At 51.9% G+C, this 20,502-nt stretch overlaps 3 protein-coding genes and 1 long non-coding RNA gene across 5 annotated transcripts in view; all 4 read right to left on the reverse strand.

Moving 5' to 3' along the window:
• Nucleotides 1-20,502, reverse strand: part of LOC121106444 (protein MANBAL-like) — a 176,242-nt gene that overhangs the window by 19,333 nt on the left and 136,407 nt on the right. The gene's annotated exons all lie outside the window — the stretch shown is intronic.
• The window catches only part of LOC777017, a 515,269-nt gene that overhangs the window by 7,997 nt on the left and 486,770 nt on the right, over nt 1-20,502 (reverse strand). The window lies entirely within an intron of this gene.
• On the reverse strand, nt 700-3,142 carry LOC112532667. Of its 2 annotated transcripts, none has more exons than XM_040702606.1 (7): nt 2,591-3,142; nt 2,171-2,256; nt 1,940-1,999; nt 1,757-1,833; nt 1,424-1,490; nt 1,211-1,260; nt 700-961 (listed from the first exon to the last, which is right to left on the reverse strand). In XM_040702606.1, exons 1-7 carry the CDS (start codon nt 2,784-2,786, stop codon nt 820-822), a joined length of 678 nt encoding a protein of 225 aa, XP_040558540.1. In that variant the 5' UTR covers nt 2,787-3,142; the 3' UTR covers nt 700-819. The 2 variants fall into 2 exon arrangements, with proteins under 2 accessions (XP_040558540.1, XP_040558539.1); XM_040702605.1 differs by having other exon boundaries at nt 1,424-1,493; nt 2,591-3,136.
• LOC107056510 lies at nt 7,942-9,831 on the reverse strand. The gene is made up of 5 exons (XM_040702607.1): nt 9,297-9,831; nt 8,877-8,962; nt 8,646-8,705; nt 8,462-8,538; nt 7,942-8,205 (listed from the first exon to the last, which is right to left on the reverse strand). Exons 1-5 carry the CDS (start codon nt 9,490-9,492, stop codon nt 7,968-7,970), a joined length of 657 nt encoding a protein of 218 aa, XP_040558541.1. The 5' UTR covers nt 9,493-9,831; the 3' UTR covers nt 7,942-7,967.

Below are 20,502 nucleotides of genomic sequence, written 5' to 3' on the forward strand. Positions count from 1 at the left end.
TAGAGGGTTGGTTTGTTCTAGCTGTCTCTGAGCTATGCCTTCTCAAGTGTATAGGAAGAGCCGGTGAGATGCTAGTTGTCCATGACTGAGTAATCAGCTTTGACTGGTCTGGAAGGGAAACCTTTCTCAGGGCTTTGGTGTGGAGGAGGCCTTTGGGGTCCTGGTGGACCAGAAGGTGGACAGAAGCCGGCACTGCATGCTTGCAGCTTGGAAGCCCAACTCTATCCCGGGCTGCATTAAAAAAGCATCTACCTTTGATAGAGAAGGTTACAAAAGAAAACGACTTCTTCTGGGAATGTAAAGGGTTTAGCTCTGGAGTAGAAACTTGGATATAGTTGCGGTAGGTGAAAACACAGAAATGCAAACAGAGAGTTCTCCTAGAGCTCATGTAGCGGTTATGGTGGGGTGAACGACCCCTGCTTTGCTTTTGGCTCAAAGCTTGCTTTTGCAGGCATTTCTGGAGGTGGTGCAGTCACCAACCCTGGGGGTGTTCAAGAAACATTGAGCTTTTGTACCTAGGGGCGTGGAGTCATGGGACGTATTGGTGATAGGTGGATGGTTGGAGCCCTTGGAGGTCATTTCCAGCCTTGCTGATTCCCTGAGTCCTGTTTCTTAGCTCCAGAATTCCATTGTCTCCTTCCCAAGGGTCAACAGGTATTTGTCGACGGGGTGTAACGCCTCTCATGCACGAAGAAGACATTTGGGAATTGGGATGGATTTTATTGACATGATTGGTGACAGGGTGACAATGGTGACAGACCCCTCATGCTTGTGCAGACCCAATGGTGTCCCGATGAAGGGCCGCAGTGTGTTGTGGGGTCAGAAAAGAGCGGGCTTAGGTGGACGGATGCCAAGGGCAGTCGCCAGCTCTCCAGGCAGGACCCAGTGAAGGATGTCCTTCTGCAGCACAAACAGGGTGAAGAAGACAAGCTGCAGCAGGCCCAAGAACAGCAGAAACGCCCTGCAGAACAGAAGAAGGTCGAGTCAGATCTGGGGGCACGTTTGTAACAGCACATTCCATCCAGCCCCGGCAAATGGCCGTGGACATGTGCCATACAGGGAGCAACGGAATCTGTCGTAGGTCTGCGCAGGGCTGCCAAGATCGCCACCCCACCTGCTCTCCCACCCAGGACCCTAAGCAATACTGAAGCATTTTATCTCCAAAAAGTCAAAAGCTGCCTGATGGTCTCTGGACCCCAGGGCGACTCACCGCAGCCAGGTGGTTACAAGTGGGTGCTTCTGTGCTGCCGTCTGCTCATCCTAGAGGACAAAGCAAAGCAGGGCCACGCGTTGGGGTGAGCGCAGGTTTGGGCACTCGGAAGCCCTCCTTCGTCCCCACAACCAGAGGGAGGCCCATATCCCCTGCGGTGGCCCGGAGGTGAGCCTTCCCTCCCCAAGGCCCTGGTGGGGCTTTCTCCCTTACCAATCGCACTGCCACTGCCTCCTGCATCAGGGAACTCATGTGCTCTTCCCTGCGTGTCATCTTCCTCCTGCTACAGACACGGGGAGTTTGGTGTGTGAGAAGAGGCCTCGGCCGGCACCAGGACCTCACCCCCTCCCCACGCCCCCCATCCCAAGGTGGCCACGGGGACCCGAGGCAGCTGCCCGGCCTCTGCTGGAGCTGGGGCGGGCACCTCTGGGTGCCAGACCTGCACAGACCTGGCCTTCCCGAGCTCCAGCCGACGGCCCAGATGGCTGGGGGCTGCTGGGATCCCAGCTCCCCCCTGCCTCAGGTCTGGGCTGTGCTGCTACTTACGGGGCAGTGCGCTTTTCGACCCTCCGTTGTGCCTTCTGGAGTTTTTTCATCTCCATCTCCACGTCCTCCTTCAGTGCCTGGAGAAGGAAAGGGTCTGGTCAAGAGCCCGTCCTGTGTCTGCTGGCAGGGGGCTTTCCCCGATCAATGTGCTGCTCTCCATTCTCTCCCTCCCACCGTGCGTACCTCACGGACTTTGGTCTGCTCTCGGAGAACAGCTGCCAGCTCTGCAGACCTCTTCTTACACTGCAAGGCAATTGGGACCAGTTGCATGGATGCAGGGTGGGAAAGGGTGTTTGCAGCCCATTGCCAGCGCACAGCAAGGCCAGGGTGGAGCAGGACAGCAAGCCCTGCGGCGCCCTGGCTGCGTGGCCCAGCAGCTCTGCCCTGCGGGGTTTCTGCAGGTGGGTCACACACCTCCATGAGCTCCTGCAGCAGTGCGCCTGACTCAGCGTTGTCTTCCATCAGTTTTTCACAGGTGTTCTTCTCTGCCATGGCTTCACCTGCGCGCACAACAGGAGGCAGATCAGTGTGAGGGGCACGGCTGTGGGCATGGCGTGGACAGAACCCTATCCCAGTGCGCCATTGCGCATGGGAGCTCACGCGTGCTCCTTTCCGGCTGTGCTTTGGCACACCGGGTGTCCCACGTGCAGCCATGGCCTCTGCCATGAGTGCCGGCATGGGTACAGCTGCCAGCCCATGGCCGTGAGGCATGGCCTCATCCCCCCCTCCGGCAGGCACAGGCAGGCTCTTTCAGACCCGCCACGGCCATGCGCCGGCACAGCAAGAAGGGGAGACGAGGCCTGGTGCCAGGCAAGCTGCAGGGCTTCTTCTTACCACTCAGTGAGCACAGCTGCAGATGGATTCGCAACAGTCCTTGACCACGCTGTGGGCTGGGAGGGCACCGGGGGCACTCTCTGCCTTCAGTCTCCTCTCCCAATCTCTCCCACCTCCTCGCAGTGCCGGTGCTCAGCACCAAGTGCTCTCTGTGCCCAGGGAGCGGTGCTTCTGCTACTCTGCAGGGTGATTGCATCACAATGCTCTCACTGTGACGCGTGCCCCTCCGCCCATGGGGAAGCGCCGCTGCTCTGCTCGGCTGGTGTGCAGAGCATCAGGAGGAGATCACAGAATCATACAATTATAGAATCTCTAAGGTTGGAAAAGACCCACAGGATCATCCAGTCCAACCATTAGCCCTTCACCAATGGTTCTCGCTAAACCATGTCCCTCAACACAACATCCTAACGCTCTTTGAACACCACCAGAGTCGATGGCTCCACCACCACTGTGGGCAGCCCATTCCAGTGCCTGACCACCCTTTCAGAGTAGTAGTATTTCCTAACGGCCAGCCTGAACCTTCCCTGGCGCAGCTTGAAGCCATTCCCTCTGGTCCTGTCACTTGTCACACGAGAGAAGAGGCTGACCCCCAGCTCACTACAACCTCCCTTCAGGTAGTTAGAGAGAGCAGTAAGGTCTCCCCTGAGCCTGCTCTTCTCTAGACTGAACAATCCCAGCTCCTTCAGCCGCTCCTCATAAGGCCTGTGCTCCAGACCCCTCACCAGCTTTGTTGCCCTCCTCTGGACACGCTCCAGGGCCTCGATGTCTTTCTTACAGAGAGGGGCCCAAAACTGGACACAGTACTCGAGGTGCGGCCTCACAAGTGCTGAGTACAGGGGGACAATTACTTCCCTGTTCCTGCTGGCCACACTATTTCTGATACAAACCTGGATGCCATTGGCCTTCTTGGCCACCTGGGCACACTGCACTGCTGGCTCATGTTCAGTCTAGCGTCAATCAACACCCCCAGGTCCATTTCCTGTACACAGTCTTCCAGCCACTCTGCCCTAAGCCTGTAGCGTTGCCTGGGGTTATTGTGGCCAGAGTGCAGGACCCGGCATTTGGTCTTGTTGAATGCCGTCCCAGTGGCTTCAGCCGAGCTATCCAGCCTGTCCAGATCCCTCTGTAGGGCCTCGCTACCCTCAGGCAGATCAACACTTCCAGCCAGCTTGGTGTCACCTGCAAACTTAGTGAGGGTGCACTCAATGCCCTCATCCAGGTCATCAATAAAGATATTAAAGAGGACAGGCCCCAGCTCCGACCCCTGGGGGACACCAGTCGTGACCGGTCGCCAGCTGGATTTAACTCCATTCAGCACCACTCTCCGGGCCCGGCCCTCCAGCCAGTTCCTTACCCATCCCAGAGTGTACCTGTCCAAGCCACAGACTGCCAGCTTCTGGAGGAGAATACTGTGGGAGACAGTGTCAAAGGCTTTGCTGAAGTCTAGGTAGACCACATCAACAGCCTTTCCCTCATCCACCAGACGGGCCACTAGATCATAGAAGGAGATGAGGTTGGTCAAGCAGGACCTGCCCTTTGTGAACTCATGCTGGCTAGGCCTGATCCCCCGGTTGTCCTGCACGTGTCACGTGATCTCCCTCAAGACAATCTGCTCCATAATGTTCCCTGGCACCGAGGTCAGGCTACCAGGCCTGTAGTTCCCCGGATCCTCCCTGCAGCCCTTCTTGTAGATGGGAGTCACACTGGCAAGCCTCCAGTCTTCTGGGACCTCACCCGTCAACAAGGAGCGCTGATAGATGGTGGAAGGAGGCTCGGCTGTCAGCTCCGCCAGTTCCCTCAGCACTCTCGGGTGAATCTCATCCGGTGCCATGGACTCGTGGCAGTCCAGTTGGAGTAGCAGGTCTCTGACTGTTTCCTCCTGAATTGTGGGGGGGTTTAGTCTGCTCCGCAGCCAAGGCTGCCAGGTCAGAGAGTGGAGAAACCTGAGGATAACCGTTCTGAGTTTTAAAGACAGATGTAAAGAAGGCATTCAGAAGGTCTGCCTTTTCCTTATCCTCAGTGGTCACGTTCCCAGCCTCATCCAGTAGAGAATGGAGATTCTCCCTGGTCCTCCTCTTACTGTTGATATACTTGTAAAAGAGTTTCTTGTTCCCTTTCACCCCAGCAGCCAGGTTGAGTTCAATGGTTGAGATGGGCACCAGGGAAAAGGAGGATGAGATAGCTATGTGAACTGGGGTTTCCAGTGGAGAGGAACAAGATGAGCTGAAGAGGTGATTCAAGATAGCTGGCGTGGCTTTGTTAAGGGCAGATTGTACCTGACCAATCTGGTGGCCTTCTGTGGTGGAGTAATGGCATCAGTGGACAGGGGAAGGGCAACGCGTGTCATCTATCTGGAGTTCTGCAAAGCCTTTGACGTGGTCCCTCACCACATCGTTCTCTCTAAACTGGGGAGGTGTGGATTTGAAGGATGGACTGTTCAGTGGATTAGGAATTGGCTGATTGGACGCAGCCAAAGGGTTGTGATGAATGGTTCTGTGTCAGGATGGAGGCTGTGTATCAAAGTGTGACTGCTACCTTTCTTGGGTGATGTGAAACTGATAGAAGGCAGCTGTATCTACTGTCTCCTATTCTTAAAAACAGTTACTGGGATTTTTCATTGTTCTTGCTGACTGTTCTGTTGAAAGTAAATATGATGGAGGCCACTTTCTTTTTTTTTTTTTTTTTTTTTTTATGTCTGTAGCTCCTAAAAAAATGTTTTTTTGATTAAAAAATACTCTAGAACTAATTTGTCGTGTTCTGTAGAATGCTTTCTTTTCCTTGATACTGTTTATATTGTTGCCTTTTGCCCAAAATGTGAAAAACATGCCCATTGGTACAGGCAATAAGGGAGGTGAAGTGCTGGAGAGGGAATAAATGAAAAATCTAATGAATGAGAGAATGTAAATGCGTTACGTCCTTAATACATAAATAAGGTGGTTATGTTCCTAAGGCCTTTAGATCTTAAGAAGTATTGATTTAACTTCCTGTTCAGTGTTATGCAAAGGTTATATTCATATTTCCTTTGTCTAAAAATACTCTACTTAGCTTGATAGTATTTGATGAATACAGCACTTAACATTCATTACGTGGTGAAGATAAGAAAGTTGAAAACAGCTCAGAGGAATGCAGAATGATTGCCTTATAATGCCCACAGCTACGTCACCGGAATAAAATGGGTGGTGATGTTCAGCTATTGCCCCTGATCATCAGAAAAGAATGGTGCCATTGGAAATATCTGCATCAGAAAAAAACTCTTAACAAGTTAAGGGACTACTTTGAAGAAAACAACAACAACAAGACAAGAATGTATATCAGGGAAAAAAAAAAACTAACAAACATGTTAAACTGTGTGTCATTGGATTTGCTAATGTGGGTGCTCAGCTTACAAGTGAGAGATGATAGTACAAAAATGGGTAGTACAATTTTGTCTGTCTGCTTTACCTATGGTGATGATGGTGTGCATGAATGTGAGCTTTTCAGCTGCATTTAGAAACCTGGAGGACTTCCTATTAGGTCTGCTCTGTTAGTGCCTCCTTCTTTAGTGTGTTGGACTGTAATGTTGGAAGTGGATGTTGGTGGTAGATTTTGAACCTTCCTGTCAGTGCCCCATGACTTCTGTTGCTGTCTGCAGTCTGACAGAATGGTGCCTGATATGGGAGCGTGGATGAGGCACAGGTGTGTCACTGAACAATGTCACAGCACTGACAATGTCATTACAGGGAGCCGAAAGTTGTTTCATACCACATGGACTGAGTAGACATGAAACTGAAGCTTCACCACTGCCAGGGTATCACCACATGTAGAACACATTTAAAAATACTAGGTAAAAGGAATGAATATTTTACTAGGAGTAACCCAGCAGACTGCTTAGGATAGCAGGAATTTCTGATGTTAAGGTCGATGTTTAGTCAGTCAGTTGAGATTTCTTGACTTGGATTTGTGCATTGGGTTGGCCACATGGTGAATAATAAGTAAGCTTACTGCAGGAAGGCAATATTGACATGCAGGCTCAAATGTAATTTGAAATTTGAAAAAATGAAATTTGAAATGTAAATTTCAAATCGTGACCTGAAATTTGCTGACCCTGTCAGAAGTGCCAGTTGTTTGTTTCTGTTGCTCTTAGAGGGTTGGTTTGTTCTAGCTGTCTCTGAGCTATGCCTTCTCAAGTGTATAGGAAGAGCCGGTGAGATGCTAGTTGTCCATGACTGAGTAATCAGCTTTGACTGGTCTGGAAGGGAAACCTTTCTCAGGGCTTTGGTGTGGAGGAGGCCTTTGGGGTCCTGGTGGACCAGAAGGTGGACAGAAGCCGGCACTGCATGCTTGCAGCTTGGAAGCCCAACTCTCTCCTGGGCTGCATTAAAAAGCATCTACCTTTGATAGAGAAGGTTACAAAAGAAAACGACTTCTTCTGGGAATGTAAAGGGTTTAGCTCTGGAGTGGAAACTTGGATATAGTTGCGGTAGGTGAAAACACAGAAATGCAAACAGAGAGTTCTCCTAGAGCTCATGTAGCGGTTATGGTGGGGTGAACGACCCCTGCTTTGCTTTTGGCTCAAAGCTTGCTTTCGCAGGCATTTCTGGAGGTGGTGCAGTCACCAACCCTGGGGGTGTTCAAGAAACATTGAGCTTTTGTACCTAGGGGTGTGGAGTCATGGGACGTATTGGTGATAGGTGGATGGTTGGAGCCCTTGGAGGTCATTTCCAGCCTTGCTGATTCCCTGAGTCCTGTTTCTTAGCTCCAGAATTCCATTGTCTCCTTCCCAAGGTTCAACAGGTATTTGTCGACGGGGTGTAACGCCTCTCATGCACGAAGAAGACATTTGGGAATTGGGATGGATTTTATTGACATGATTGGTGACAGGGTGACAATGGTGACAGACCCCTCATGCTTGTGCAGACCCAATGGTGTCCCGATGAAGGGCCGCAGTGTGTTGTGGGGTCAGAAAAGAGCGGGCTTAGGTGGACGGATGCCAAGGGCAGTCGCCAGCTCTCCAGGCAGGACCCAGTGAAGGATGTCCTTCTGCAGCACAAACAGGGTGAAGAAGACAAGCTGCAGCAGGCCCAAGAACAGCAGAAACGCCCTGCAGAACAGAAGAAGGTCCAGTCAGATTCCGGGGGCACGTTTGTCACAGCACTTTCCATCCAGCCCTGGCAAATGGCCGTGGACATGTGCCATACAGGGAGCAACGGAATCTGTCGTAGGTCTGCGCAGGGCTGCCAAGATCGCCACCCCACCTGCTCTCCCACCCAGGACCCTAAGCAATAGTGAAGGCATTTTATCTCCAAACAGTCAAAAGCTGCCTGATGGTCTCTGGACCCCAGGGCGACTCACCGCAGCCAGGTAGGTTACAAGTGGATGCTTCTGTGCTGCTGTCTGCTCATCCTAGAGGACAAAGCAAAGCAGGGCCACGCGTTGGGGTGAGCGCAGGTTTGGGCACTCGGAAGCCCTCCTTCGTCCCCACAACCAGAGGGAGGCCCATATCCCCTGCGGTGGCCCGGAGGTGAGCCTTCCCTCCCCAAGGCCCCGGTGGGGCTTTCTCCCTTACCAATCGCACTGCCACTGCCTCCTGCATCAGGGAACTCATGTGCGCTTCCCTGCGTGTCATCTTCCTCCTGCTACAGTCACGGGGAGTTTGGTGTGTGAGAAGAGGCCTCGGCCGGCACCAGGACCTCACCCCCTCCCCACGCCCCCCATCCCAAGGTGGCCACGGGGACCCGAGGCAGCTGCCCGGCCTCTGCTGGAGCTGGGGCGGGCACCTCTGGGTGCCAGACGTGCACAGGCCCGGCCTTCCCGAGCTCCAGCCGACGGCCCAGATGGCTGGGGGCTGCTGGGATCCCCCCTGCCTCAGGTCTGGGCTGTGCTGCTACTTACGGGGCAGTGCGCTTTTCGACCCTCCGTTGTGCCTTCTGGAGTTTTTTCATCTCCATCTCCACGTCCTCCTTCAGTGCCTGGAGAAGGAAAGGGTCCGGTCAAGAGCCCGTCCTGTGTCTGCTGGCAGGGGGCTTTCCCCGATCAATGTGCTGCTCTCCATTCTCTCCCTCCCACCCGTGCGTACCTCACGGACTTTGGTCTGCTCTCGGAGAACAGCTGCCAGCTCCGCAGACCTCTTCTTACACTGCAAGGCAATTGGGACCAGTTGCATGGATGCAGGGTGGGAAAGGGTGTTTGCAGCCCATTGCCAGCGCACAGCAAGGCCAGGGTGGAGCAGGACAGCAAGCCCTGCGGCGCCCTGGCTGCGTGGCCCAGCAGCTCTGCCCTGCGGGGTTTCTGCAGGTGGGTCACACACCTCCATGAGCTCCTGCAGCAGTGCGCCTGACTCAGCGTTGTCTTCCATCAGTTTTTCACAGGTGTTCTTCTCTGCCATGGCTTCACCTGCGCGCACAACAGGAGGCAGATCAGTGTGAGGGGCACGGCTGTGGGCATGGCGTGGACAGAACCCTATCCCAGTGCGCCATTGCGCATGGGAGCTCACGCGTGCTCCTTTCCGGCTGTGCTTTGGCACACCGGGTGTCCCACGTGCAGCCATGGCCTCTGCCATGAGTGCCGGCATGGGTACAGCTGCCAGCCCATGGCCGTGAGGCATGGCCTCATCCCCCCCTCCGGCAGGCACAGGCAGGCTCTTTCAGACCCGCCACGGCCATGCGCCGGCACAGCAAGAAGGGGAGACGAGGCCTGGTGCCAGGCAAGCTGCAGGGCTTCTTCTTACCACTCAGTGAGCACAGCTGCAGATGGATTCGCAACAGTCCTTGACCACGCTGTGGGCTGGGAGGGCACCGGGGGCACTCTCTGCCTTCAGTCTCCTCTCCCAATCTCTCCCACCTCCTCGCAGTGCCGGTGCTCAGCACCAAGTGCTCTCTGTGCCCAGGGAGCGGTGCTTCTGCTACTCTGCAGGGTGATTGCATCACAATGCTCTCACTGTGACGCGTGCCCCTCCGCCCATGGGGAAGCGCCGCTGCTCTGCTCGGCTGGTGTGCAGAGCATCAGGAGGAGATCACAGAATCATACAATTATAGAATCTCTAAGGTTGGAAAAGACCCACAGGATCATCCAGTCCAACCATTAGCCCTTCACCAATGGTTCTCGCTAAACCATGTCCCTCAACACAACATCCTAACGCTCTTTGAACACCACCAGAGTCGATGGCTCCACCACCACTGTGGGCAGCCCATTCCAGTGCCTGACCACCCTTTCAGAGTAGTAGTATTTCCTAACGGCCAGCCTGAACCTTCCCTGGCGCAGCTTGAAGCCATTCCCTCTGGTCCTGTCACTTGTCACACGAGAGAAGAGGCTGACCCCCAGCTCACTACAACCTCCCTTCAGGTAGTTAGAGAGAGCAGTAAGGTCTCCCCTGAGCCTGCTCTTCTCTAGACTGAACAATCCCAGCTCCTTCAGCCGCTCCTCATAAGGCCTGTGCTCCAGACCCCTCACCAGCTTTGTTGCCCTCCTCTGGACACGCTCCAGGGCCTCGATGTCTTTCTTACAGAGAGGGGCCCAAAACTGGACACAGTACTCGAGGTGCGGCCTCACAAGTGCTGAGTACAGGGGGACAATTACTTCCCTGTTCCTGCTGGCCACACTATTTCTGATACAAACCTGGATGCCATTGGCCTTCTTGGCCACCTGGGCACACTGCACTGCTGGCTCATGTTCAGTCTAGCGTCAATCAACACCCCCAGGTCCATTTCCTGTACACAGTCTTCCAGCCACTCTGGCCCTAAGCCTGTAGCGTTGCCTGGGGTTATTGTGGCCAGAGTGCAGGACCCGGCATTTGGTCTTGTTGAATGCCGTCCCAGTGGCTTCAGCCGAGCTATCCAGCCTGTCCAGATCCCTCTGTAGGGCCTCGCTACCCTCAGGCAGATCAACACTTCCAGCCAGCTTGGTGTCACCTGCAAACTTAGTGAGGGTGCACTCAATGCCCTCATCCAGGTCATCAATAAAGATATTAAAGAGGACAGGCCCCAGCTCCGACCCCTGGGGGACACCAGTCGTGACCGGTCGCCAGCTGGATTTAACTCCATTCAGCACCACTCTCCGGGCCCGGCCCTCCAGCCAGTTCCTTACCCATCCCAGAGTGTACCTGTCCAAGCCACAGACTGCCAGCTTCTGGAGGAGAATACTGTGGGAGACAGTGTCAAAGGCTTTGCTGAAGTCTAGGTAGACCACATCAACAGCCTTTCCCTCATCCACCAGACGGGCCACTAGATCATAGAAGGAGATGAGGTTGGTCAAGCAGGACCTGCCCTTTGTGAACTCATGCTGGCTAGGCCTGATCCCCCGGTTGTCCTGCACGTGTCACGTGATCTCCCTCAAGACAATCTGCTCCATAATGTTCCCTGGCACCGAGGTCAGGCTACCAGGCCTGTAGTTCCCCGGATCCTCCCTGCAGCCCTTCTTGTAGATGGGAGTCACACTGGCAAGCCTCCAGTCTTCTGGGACCTCACCCGTCAACAAGGAGCGCTGATAGATGGTGGAAGGAGGCTCGGCTGTCAGCTCCGCCAGTTCCCTCAGCACTCTCGGGTGAATCTCATCCGGTGCCATGGACTCGTGGCAGTCCAGTTGGAGTAGCAGGTCTCTGACTGTTTCCTCCTGAATTGTGGGGGGGTTTAGTCTGCTCCGCAGCCAAGGCTGCCAGGTCAGAGAGTGGAGAAACCTGAGGATAACCGTTCTGAGTTTTAAAGACAGATGTAAAGAAGGCATTCAGAAGGTCTGCCTTTTCCTTATCCTCAGTGGTCACGTTCCCAGCCTCATCCAGTAGAGAATGGAGATTCTCCCTGGTCCTCCTCTTACTGTTGATATACTTGTAAAAGAGTTTCTTGTTCCCTTTCACCCCAGCAGCCAGGTTGAGTTCAATGGTTGAGATGGGCACCAGGGAAAAGGAGGATGAGATAGCTATGTGAACTGGGGTTTCCAGTGGAGAGGAACAAGATGAGCTGAAGAGGTGATTCAAGATAGCTGGCGTGGCTTTGTTAAGGGCAGATTGTACCTGACCAATCTGGTGGCCTTCTGTGGTGGAGTAATGGCATCAGTGGACAGGGGAAGGGCAACGCGTGTCATCTATCTGGAGTTCTGCAAAGCCTTTGACGTGGTCCCTCACCACATCGTTCTCTCTAAACTGGGGAGGTGTGGATTTGAAGGATGGACTGTTCAGTGGATTAGGAATTGGCTGATTGGACGCAGCCAAAGGGTTGTGATGAATGGTTCTGTGTCAGGGATGGAGGCTGTGTATCGAAGTGTGACTGCTACCTTTCTTGGGTGATGTGAAACTGATAGAAGGCAGCTGTATCTACTGTCTCCTATTCTTAAAAACAGTTACTGGGATTTTTCATTGTTCTTGCTGACTGTTCTGTTGAAAGTAAATATGATGGAGGCCACTTTCTTTTTTTTTTTTTTTTTTTTTTTATGTCTGTAGCTCCTAAAAAAATGTTTTTTTGATTAAAAAATACTCTAGAACTAATTTGTCGTGTTCTGTAGAATGCTTTCTTTTCCTTGATACTGTTATATTGTTGCCTTTTGCCCAAAATGTGAAAAACATGCCCATTGGTACAGGCAATAAGGGAGGTGAAGTGCTGGAGAGGGAATAAATGAAAAATCTAATGAATGAGAGAATGTAAATGCGTTACGTCCTTAATACATAAATAAGGTGGTTATGTTCCTAAGGCCTTTAGATCTTAAGAAGTATTGATTTAACTTCCTGTTCAGTGTTATGCAAAGGTTATATTCATATTTCCATTTGTCTAGAAGATACTCTACTTTCGCTTGATAGTATTTGATGAATACAGCACTTAACAGTTCATTACGTGGTGAAGATAAGAAAGTTGAAAACAGCTCAGAGGAATGCAGAATGATTGCCTTATAATGCCCACAGCTACGTCACCGGAATAAAATGGGTGGTGATGTTCAGCTATTGCCCCTGATCATCAGAAAAGAATGGTGCCATTGGAAATATCTGCATCAGAAAAAAACTCTTAACAAGTTAAGGGACTACTTTGAAGAAAACAACAACAACAAGACAAGAATGTATATCAGGGAAAAAAAAAAACTAACAAACATGTTAAACTGTGTGTCATTGGATTTGCTAATGTGGGTGCTCAGCTTACAAGTGAGAGATGATAGTACAAAAATGGGTAGTACAATTTTGTCTGTCTGCTTTACCTATGGTGATGATGGTGTGCATGAATGTGAGCTTTTCAGCTGCATTTAGAAACCTGGAGGACTTCCTATTAGGTCTGCTCTGTTAGTGCCTCCTTCTTTAGTGTGTTGGACTGTAATGTTGGAAGTGGATGTTGGTGGTAGATTTTGAACCTTCCTGTCAGTGCCCCATGACTTCTGTTGCTGTCTGCAGTCTGACAGAATGGTGCCTGATATGGGAGCGTGGATGAGGCACAGGTGTGTCACTGAACAATGTCACAGCACTGACAATGTCATTACAGGGAGCCGAAAGTTGTTTCATACCACATGGACTGAGTAGACATGAAACTGAAGCTTCACCACTGCCAGGGTATCACCACATGTAGAACACATTTAAAAATACTAGGTAAAAGGAATGAATATTTTACTAGGAGTAACCCAGCAGGCTGCTTAGGATAGCAGGAATTTCTGATGTTAAGGTCGATGTTTAGTCAGTCAGTTGAGATTTCTTGACTTGGATTTGTGCATTGGGTTGGCCACATGGTGAATAATAAGTAAGCTTACTGCAGGAAGGCAATATTGACATGCAGGCTCAAATGTAATTTGAAATTTGAAAAAATGAAATTTGAAATGTAAATTTCAAATCGTGACCTGAAATTTGCTGACCCTGTCAGAAGTGCCAGTTGTTTGTTTCTGTTGCTCTTAGAGGGTTGGTTTGTTCTAGCTGTCTCTGAGCTATGCCTTCTCAAGTGTATAGGAAGAGCCGGTGAGATGCTAGTTGTCCATGACTGAGTAATCAGCTTTGACTGGTCTGGAAGGGAAACCTTTCTCAGGGCTTTGGTGTGGAGGAGGCCTTTGGGGTCCTGGTGGATCAGAAGGTGGACAGGAAGCCGGCACTGCATGCTTGCAGCTTGGAAGCCCAACTCTCTCCTGGGCTGCATTAAAAAAGCATCTACCTTTGATAGAGAAGGTTACAAAAGAAAACGACTTCTTCTGGGAATGTAAAGGGTTTAGCTCTGGAGTAGGAAACTTGGATATAGTTGCGGTAGGTGAAAACACAGAAATGCAAACGGAGAGTTCTCCTAGAGCTCATGTAGCGGTTATGGTGGGGTGAACGACCCCTGCTTTGCTTTTGGCTCAAAGCTTGCTTTCGCAGGCATTTCTGGAGGTGGTGCAGTCACCAACCCTGGGGGTGTTCAAGAAACATTGAGCTTTTGTACCTAGGGGTGTGGAGTCATGGGACGTATTGGTGATAGGTGGATGGTTGGAGCCCTTGGAGGTCATTTCCAGCCTTGCTGATTCCCTGAGTCCTGTTTCTTAGCTCCAGAATTCCATTGTCTCCTTCCCAAGGTTCAACAGGTATTTGTCGACGGGGTGTAACGCCTCTCATGCACGAAGAAGACATTTGGGAATTGGGATGGATTTTATTGACATGATTGGTGACAGGGTGACAATGGTGACAGACCCCTCATGCTTGTGCAGACCCAATGGTGTCCCGATGAAGGGCCGCAGTGTGTTGTGGGGTCAGAAAAGAGCGGGCTTAGGTGGACGGATGCCAAGGGCAGTCGCCAGCTCTCCAGGCAGGACCCAGTGAAGGATGTCCTTCTGCAGCACAAACAGGGTGAAGAAGACAAGCTGCAGCAGGCCCAAGAACAGCAGAAACGCCCTGCAGAACAGAAGAAGGTCCAGTCAGATTCCGGGGGCACGTTTGTCACAGCACTTTCCATCCAGCCCTGGCAAATGGCCGTGGACATGTGCCATACAGGGAGCAACGGAATCTGTCGTAGGTCTGCGCAGGGCTGCCAAGATCGCCACCCCACCTGCTCTCCCACCCAGGACCCTAATCAATAGTGAGGCATTTTATCTCCAAACAGTCAAAAGCTGCCTGATGGTCTCTGGACCCCAGGGCGACTCACCGCAGCCAGGTGGTTACAAGTGGATGCTTCTGTGCTGCCTGTCTGCTCATCCTAGAGGACAAAGCAAAGCAGGGCCACGCGTTGGGGTGAGCGCAGGTTTGGGCACTCGGAAGCCCTCCTTCGTCCCCACAACCAGAGGGAGGCCCATATCCCCTGCGGTGGCCCGGAGGTGAGCCTTCCCTCCCCAAGGCCCCGGTGGGGCTTTCTCCCTTACCAATCGCACTGCCACTGCCTCCTGCATCAGGGAACTCATGTGCGCTTCCCTGCGTGTCATCTTCCTCCTGCTACAGTCACGGGGAGTTTGGTGTGTGAGAAGAGGCCTCGGCCTGGCACCAGGACCTCACCCCCTCCCCACGCCCCCCATCCCAAGGTGGCCACGGGGACCCGAGGCAGCTGCCCGGCCTCTGCTGGAGCTGGGGCGGGCACCTCTGGGTGCCAGACGTGCACAGGCCCGGCCTTCCCGAGCTCCAGCCGACGGCCCAGATGGCTGGGGGCTGCTGGGATCCCCCCTGCCTCAGGTCTGGGCTGTGCTGCTACTTACGGGGCAGTGCGCTTTTCGACCCTCCGTTGTGCCTTCTGGAGTTTTTTCATCTCCATCTCCACGTCCTCCTTCAGTGCCTGGAGAAGGAAAGGGTCCGGTCAAGAGCCCGTCCTGTGTCTGCTGGCAGGGGGCTTTCCCCGATCAATGTGCTGCTCTCCATTCTCTCCCTCCCACCGTGCGTACCTCACGGACTTTGGTCTGCTCTCGGAGAACAGCTGCCAGCTCCGCAGACCTCTTCTTACACTGCAAGGCAATTGGGACCAGTTGCATGGATGCAGGGTGGGAAAGGGTGTTTGCAGCCCATTGCCAGCGCACAGCAAGGCCAGGGTGGAGCAGGACAGCAAGCCCTGCGGCGCCCTGGCTGCGTGGCCCAGCAGCTCTGCCCTGCGGGGTTTCTGCAGGTGGGTCACACACCTCCATGAGCTCCTGCAGCAGTGCGCCTGACTCAGCGTTGTCTTCCATCAGTTTTTCACAGGTGTTCTTCTCTGCCATGGCTTCACCTGCGCGCACAACAGGAGGCAGATCAGTGTGAGGGGCACGGCTGTGGGCATGGCGTGGACAGAACCCTATCCCAGTGCGCCATTGCGCATGGGAGCTCACGCGTGCTCCTTTCCGGCTGTGCTTTGGCACACCGGGTGTCCCACGTGCAGCCATGGCCTCTGCCATGAGTGCCGGCATGGGTACAGCTGCCAGCCCATGGCCGTGAGGCATGGCCTCATCCCCCCCTCCGGCAGGCACAGGCAGGCTCTTTCAGACCCGCCACGGCCATGCGCCGGCACAGCAAGAAGGGGAGACGAGGCCTGGTGCCAGGCAAGCTGCAGGGCTTCTTCTTACCACTCAGTGAGCACAGCTGCAGATGGATTCGCAACAGTCCTTGACCACGCTGTGGGCTGGGAGGGCACCGGGGGCACTCTCTGCCTTCAGTCTCCTCTCCCAATCTCTCCCACCTCCTCGCAGTGCCGGTGCTCAGCACCAAGTGCTCTCTGTGCCCAGGGAGCGGTGCTTCTGCTACTCTGCAGGGTGATTGCATCACAATGCTCTCACTGTGACGCGTGCCCCTCCGCCCATGGGGAAGCGCCGCTGCTCTGCTCGGCTGGTGTGCAGAGCATCAGGAGGAGATCACAGAATCATACAATTATAGAATCTCTAAGGTTGGAAAAGACCCACAGGATCATCCAGTCCAACCATTAGCCCTTCACCAATGGTTCTCGCTAAACCATGTCCCTCAACACAACATCCTAACTCTCTTTGAACACCACCAGAGTCGATGGCTCCACCACCACTGTGGGCAGCCCATTCCAGTGCCTGACCACCCTTTCAGAGTAGTAGTATTTCCTAACGGCCAGCCTGAACCTTCCCTGGCGCAGCTTGAAGCCATTCCCTCTGGTCCTGTCACTTGTCACACGAGAGAAGAGGCTGACCCCCAGCTCACTACAACCTCCCTTCAGGTAGTTAGAGAGAGCAGTAAGGTCTCCCCTGAGCCTGCTCTTCTCTAGACTGAACAATCCCAGCTCCTTCAGCCGCTCCTCATAAGGCCTGTGCTCCAGACCCCTCACCAGCTTTGTTGCCCTCCTCTGGACACGCTCCAGGGCCTCGATGTCTTTCTTACAGAGAGGGGCCCAAAACTGGACACAGTACTCGAGGTGCGGCCTCACAAGTGCTGAGTACAGGGGGACAATTACTTCCCTGTTCCTGCTGGCCACACTATTTCTGATACAAACCTGGATGCCATTGGCCTTCTTGGCCACCTGGGCACACTGCACTGCTGGCTCATGTTCAGTCTAGCGTCAATCAACACCCCCAGGTCCATTTCCTGTACACAGTCTTCCAGCCACTCTGGCCCTAAGCCTGTAGCGTTGCCTGGGGTTATTGTGGCCAGAGTGCAGGACCCGGCATTTGGTCTTGTTGAATGCCGTCCCAGTGGCTTCAGCCGAGCTATCCAGCCTGTCCAGATCCCTCTGTAGGGCCTCGCTACCCTCAGGCAGATCAACACTTCCAGCCAGCTTGGTGTCACCTGCAAACTTAGTGAGGGTGCACTCAATGCCCTCATCCAGGTCATCAATAAAGATATTAAAGAGGACAGGCCCCAGCTCCGACCCCTGGGGGACACCAGTCGTGACCGGTCGCCAGCTGGATTTAACTCCATTCAGCACCACTCTCCGGGCCCGGCCCTCCAGCCAGTTCCTTACCCATCCCAGAGTGTACCTGTCCAAGCCACAGACTGCCAGCTTCTGGAGGAGAATACTGTGGGAGACAGTGTCAAAGGCTTTGCTGAAGTCTAGGTAGACCACATCAACAGCCTTTCCCTCATCCACCAGACGGGCCACTAGATCATAGAAGGAGATGAGGTTGGTCAAGCAGGACCTGCCCTTTGTGAACTCATGCTGGCTAGGCCTGATCCCCCGGTTGTCCTGCACGTGTCACGTGATCTCCCTCAAGACAATCTGCTCCATAATGTTCCCTGGCACCGAGGTCAGGCTACCAGGCCTGTAGTTCCCCGGATCCTCCCTGCAGCCCTTCTTGTAGATGGGAGTCACACTGGCAAGCCTCCAGTCTTCTGGGACCTCACCCGTCAACAAGGAGCGCTGATAGATGGTGGAAGGAGGCTCGGCTGTCAGCTCCGCCAGTTCCCTCAGCACTCTCGGGTGAATCTCATCCGGTGCCATGGACTCGTGGCAGTCCAGTTGGAGTAGCAGGTCTCTGACTGTTTCCTCCTGAATTGTGGGGGGGTTTAGTCTGCTCCGCAGCCAAGGCTGCCAGGTCAGAGAGTGGAGAAACCTGAGGATAACCGTTCTGAGTTTTAAAGACAGATGTAAAGAAGGCATTCAGAAGGTCTGCCTTTTCCTTATCCTCAGTGGTCACGTTCCCAGCCTCATCCAGTAGAGAATGGAGATTCTCCCTGGTCCTCCTCTTACTGTTGATATACTTGTAAAAGAGTTTCTTGTTCCCTTTCACCCCAGCAGCCAGGTTGAGTTCAATGGTTGAGATGGGCACCAGGGAAAAGGAGGATGAGATAGCTATGTGAACTGGGGTTTCCAGTGGAGAGGAACAAGATGAGCTGAAGAGGTGATTCAAGATAGCTGGCGTGGCTTTGTTAAGGGCAGATTGTACCTGACCAATCTGGTGGCCTTCTGTGGTGGAGTAATGGCATCAGTGGACAGGGGAAGGGCAACGCGTGTCATCTATCTGGAGTTCTGCAAAGCCTTTGACGTGGTCCCTCACCACATCGTTCTCTCTAAACTGGGGAGGTGTGGATTTGAAGGATGGACTGTTCAGTGGATTAGGAATTGGCTGATTGGACGCAGCCAAAGGGTTGTGATGAATGGTTCTGTGTCAGGATGGAGGCTGTGTATGCAAGTGTGACTGCTACCTTTCTTGGGTGATGTGAAACTGATAGAAGGCAGCTGTATCTACTGTCTCCTATTCTTAAAAACAGTTACTGGGATTTTTCATTGTTCTTGCTGACTGTTCTGTTGAAAGTAAATAAGATGGAGGTCACTTTCTTTTTTTTTTTTTTTTTTTTTTTTTGGCTGTAGCTTCTAAAAAAATGGGTTTTTTTTGATTAAAAAATACTCTAGAACTAATTTGTCGTGTTCTGTAGAATGCTTTCTTTTCCCTTGATACTGTTTATATTGTTGCCTTTTGACCAAAATATGAAAAACATGCCCACTTGGTACAGGCAATAAGGGAGATGAAGTGCTGGAGAGGAAATTAATGAAAAATCTAATGAAGAGAAAATGTAAATGTGTCATGTCCTTAATACATAAATAAGGTGTTTATATTCCTAAGGCCTTTAGATCTTAAGAAGTATTGATTTAACTTCCTGTTCAGTGTTATGCAAAGGTTATATTCATATTTCCTTTGTCTAAAAAACACTCTACTTCGCTTGATAGTATTTGATGAATACAGCACTTAACGTTCATTACGTGGTGAAGACAAGAAAGTTGAAAACAGCTCAGAGAAATGCAGAATGATTGCCTTATAATGCCCACAGCTACGTCACCGGAATAAAATGGGTGGTGATGTTCAGCTATTGCCCCTGATCATCAGAAAAGAATGGTGCCATTGGAAATATCTGCACCAGAAAAAAACTCTTAACAAGTTAAGGGACTACTTTGAAGAAAACAACAACAACAAAACAAGAATGCATATCAGGGAAAAAAAAGACAAACAAACATGTTAAACTGTGTGTCATTGGATTTGCTAATGTGGGTGCTCAGCTTACAAGTGAGAGATGATAGTACAAAAATGGGTAGTACAATTTTGTCTGTCTGCTTTACCTATGGTGATGATGGTGTGCATGAATGTGAGCTTTTCAGCTGCATTTAGAAACCTGGAGGACTTCCTATTAGGTCTGCTCTGTTAGTGCCTCCTTCTTTAGTGTGTTGGACTGTAATGTTGGAAGTGGATGTTGGTGGTAGATTTTGAACCTTCCTGTCAGTGCCCCATGACTTCTGTTGCTGTCTGCAGTCTGACAGAATGGTGCCTGATATGGGAGCGTGGATGAGGCACAGGTGTGTCACTGAACAATGTCACAGCACTGACAATGTCATTACAGGGAGCCGAAAGTTGTTTCATACCACATGGACTGAGTAGACATGAAACTGAAGCTTCACCACTGCCAGGGTATCACCACATGTAGAACACATTTAAAAATACTAGGTAAAAGGAATGAATATTTTACTAGGAGTAATCCAGCAGACTGCTTAGGATAGCAGGAATTTCTGATGTTAAGGTCGATGTTTAGTCAGTCAGTTGAGATTTCTTGACTTGGATTTGTGCATTGGGTTGGCCACATGGTGAATAATAAGTAAGCTTACTGCAGGAAGGCAATATTGACATGCAGGCTCAAATGTAATTTGAAATTTGAAAAAATGAAATTTGAAATGTAAATTTCAAATCGTGACCTGAAATTTGCTGACCCTGTCAGAAGTGCCAGTTGTTTGTTTCTGTTGCTCTTAGAGGGTTGGTTTGTTCTAGCTGTCTCTGAGCTATGCCTTCTCAAGTGTATAGGAAGAGCCGGTGAGATGCTAGTTGTCCATGACTGAGTAATCAGCTTTGACTGGTCTGGAAGGGAAACCTTTCTCAGGGCTTTGGTGTGGAGGAGGCCTTTGGGGTCCTGGTGGACCAGAAGGTGGACGGGAGCCGGCAGTGCATGCTTGCAGCCTGGAAGGCCAACTCTCTCCTGGGCTGCATTAAATAAGCATCTACGTTTGATAGAGAAGCTTACAAAAGAAAACAACTTCTTCTGGGAATGTAAAGGTTTTAGCTCTGGAGTGGAAACTTGGATATAGTTGCGGTAGGTGAAAACACAGAAATGCAAACGG

The sequence above is a fragment of the Gallus gallus genome, chromosome 6 (genome assembly GCF_016699485.2).
Source record: "Gallus gallus isolate bGalGal1 chromosome 6, bGalGal1.mat.broiler.GRCg7b, whole genome shotgun sequence".
Lineage (NCBI taxonomy): Eukaryota > Metazoa > Chordata > Aves > Galliformes > Phasianidae > Gallus > Gallus gallus.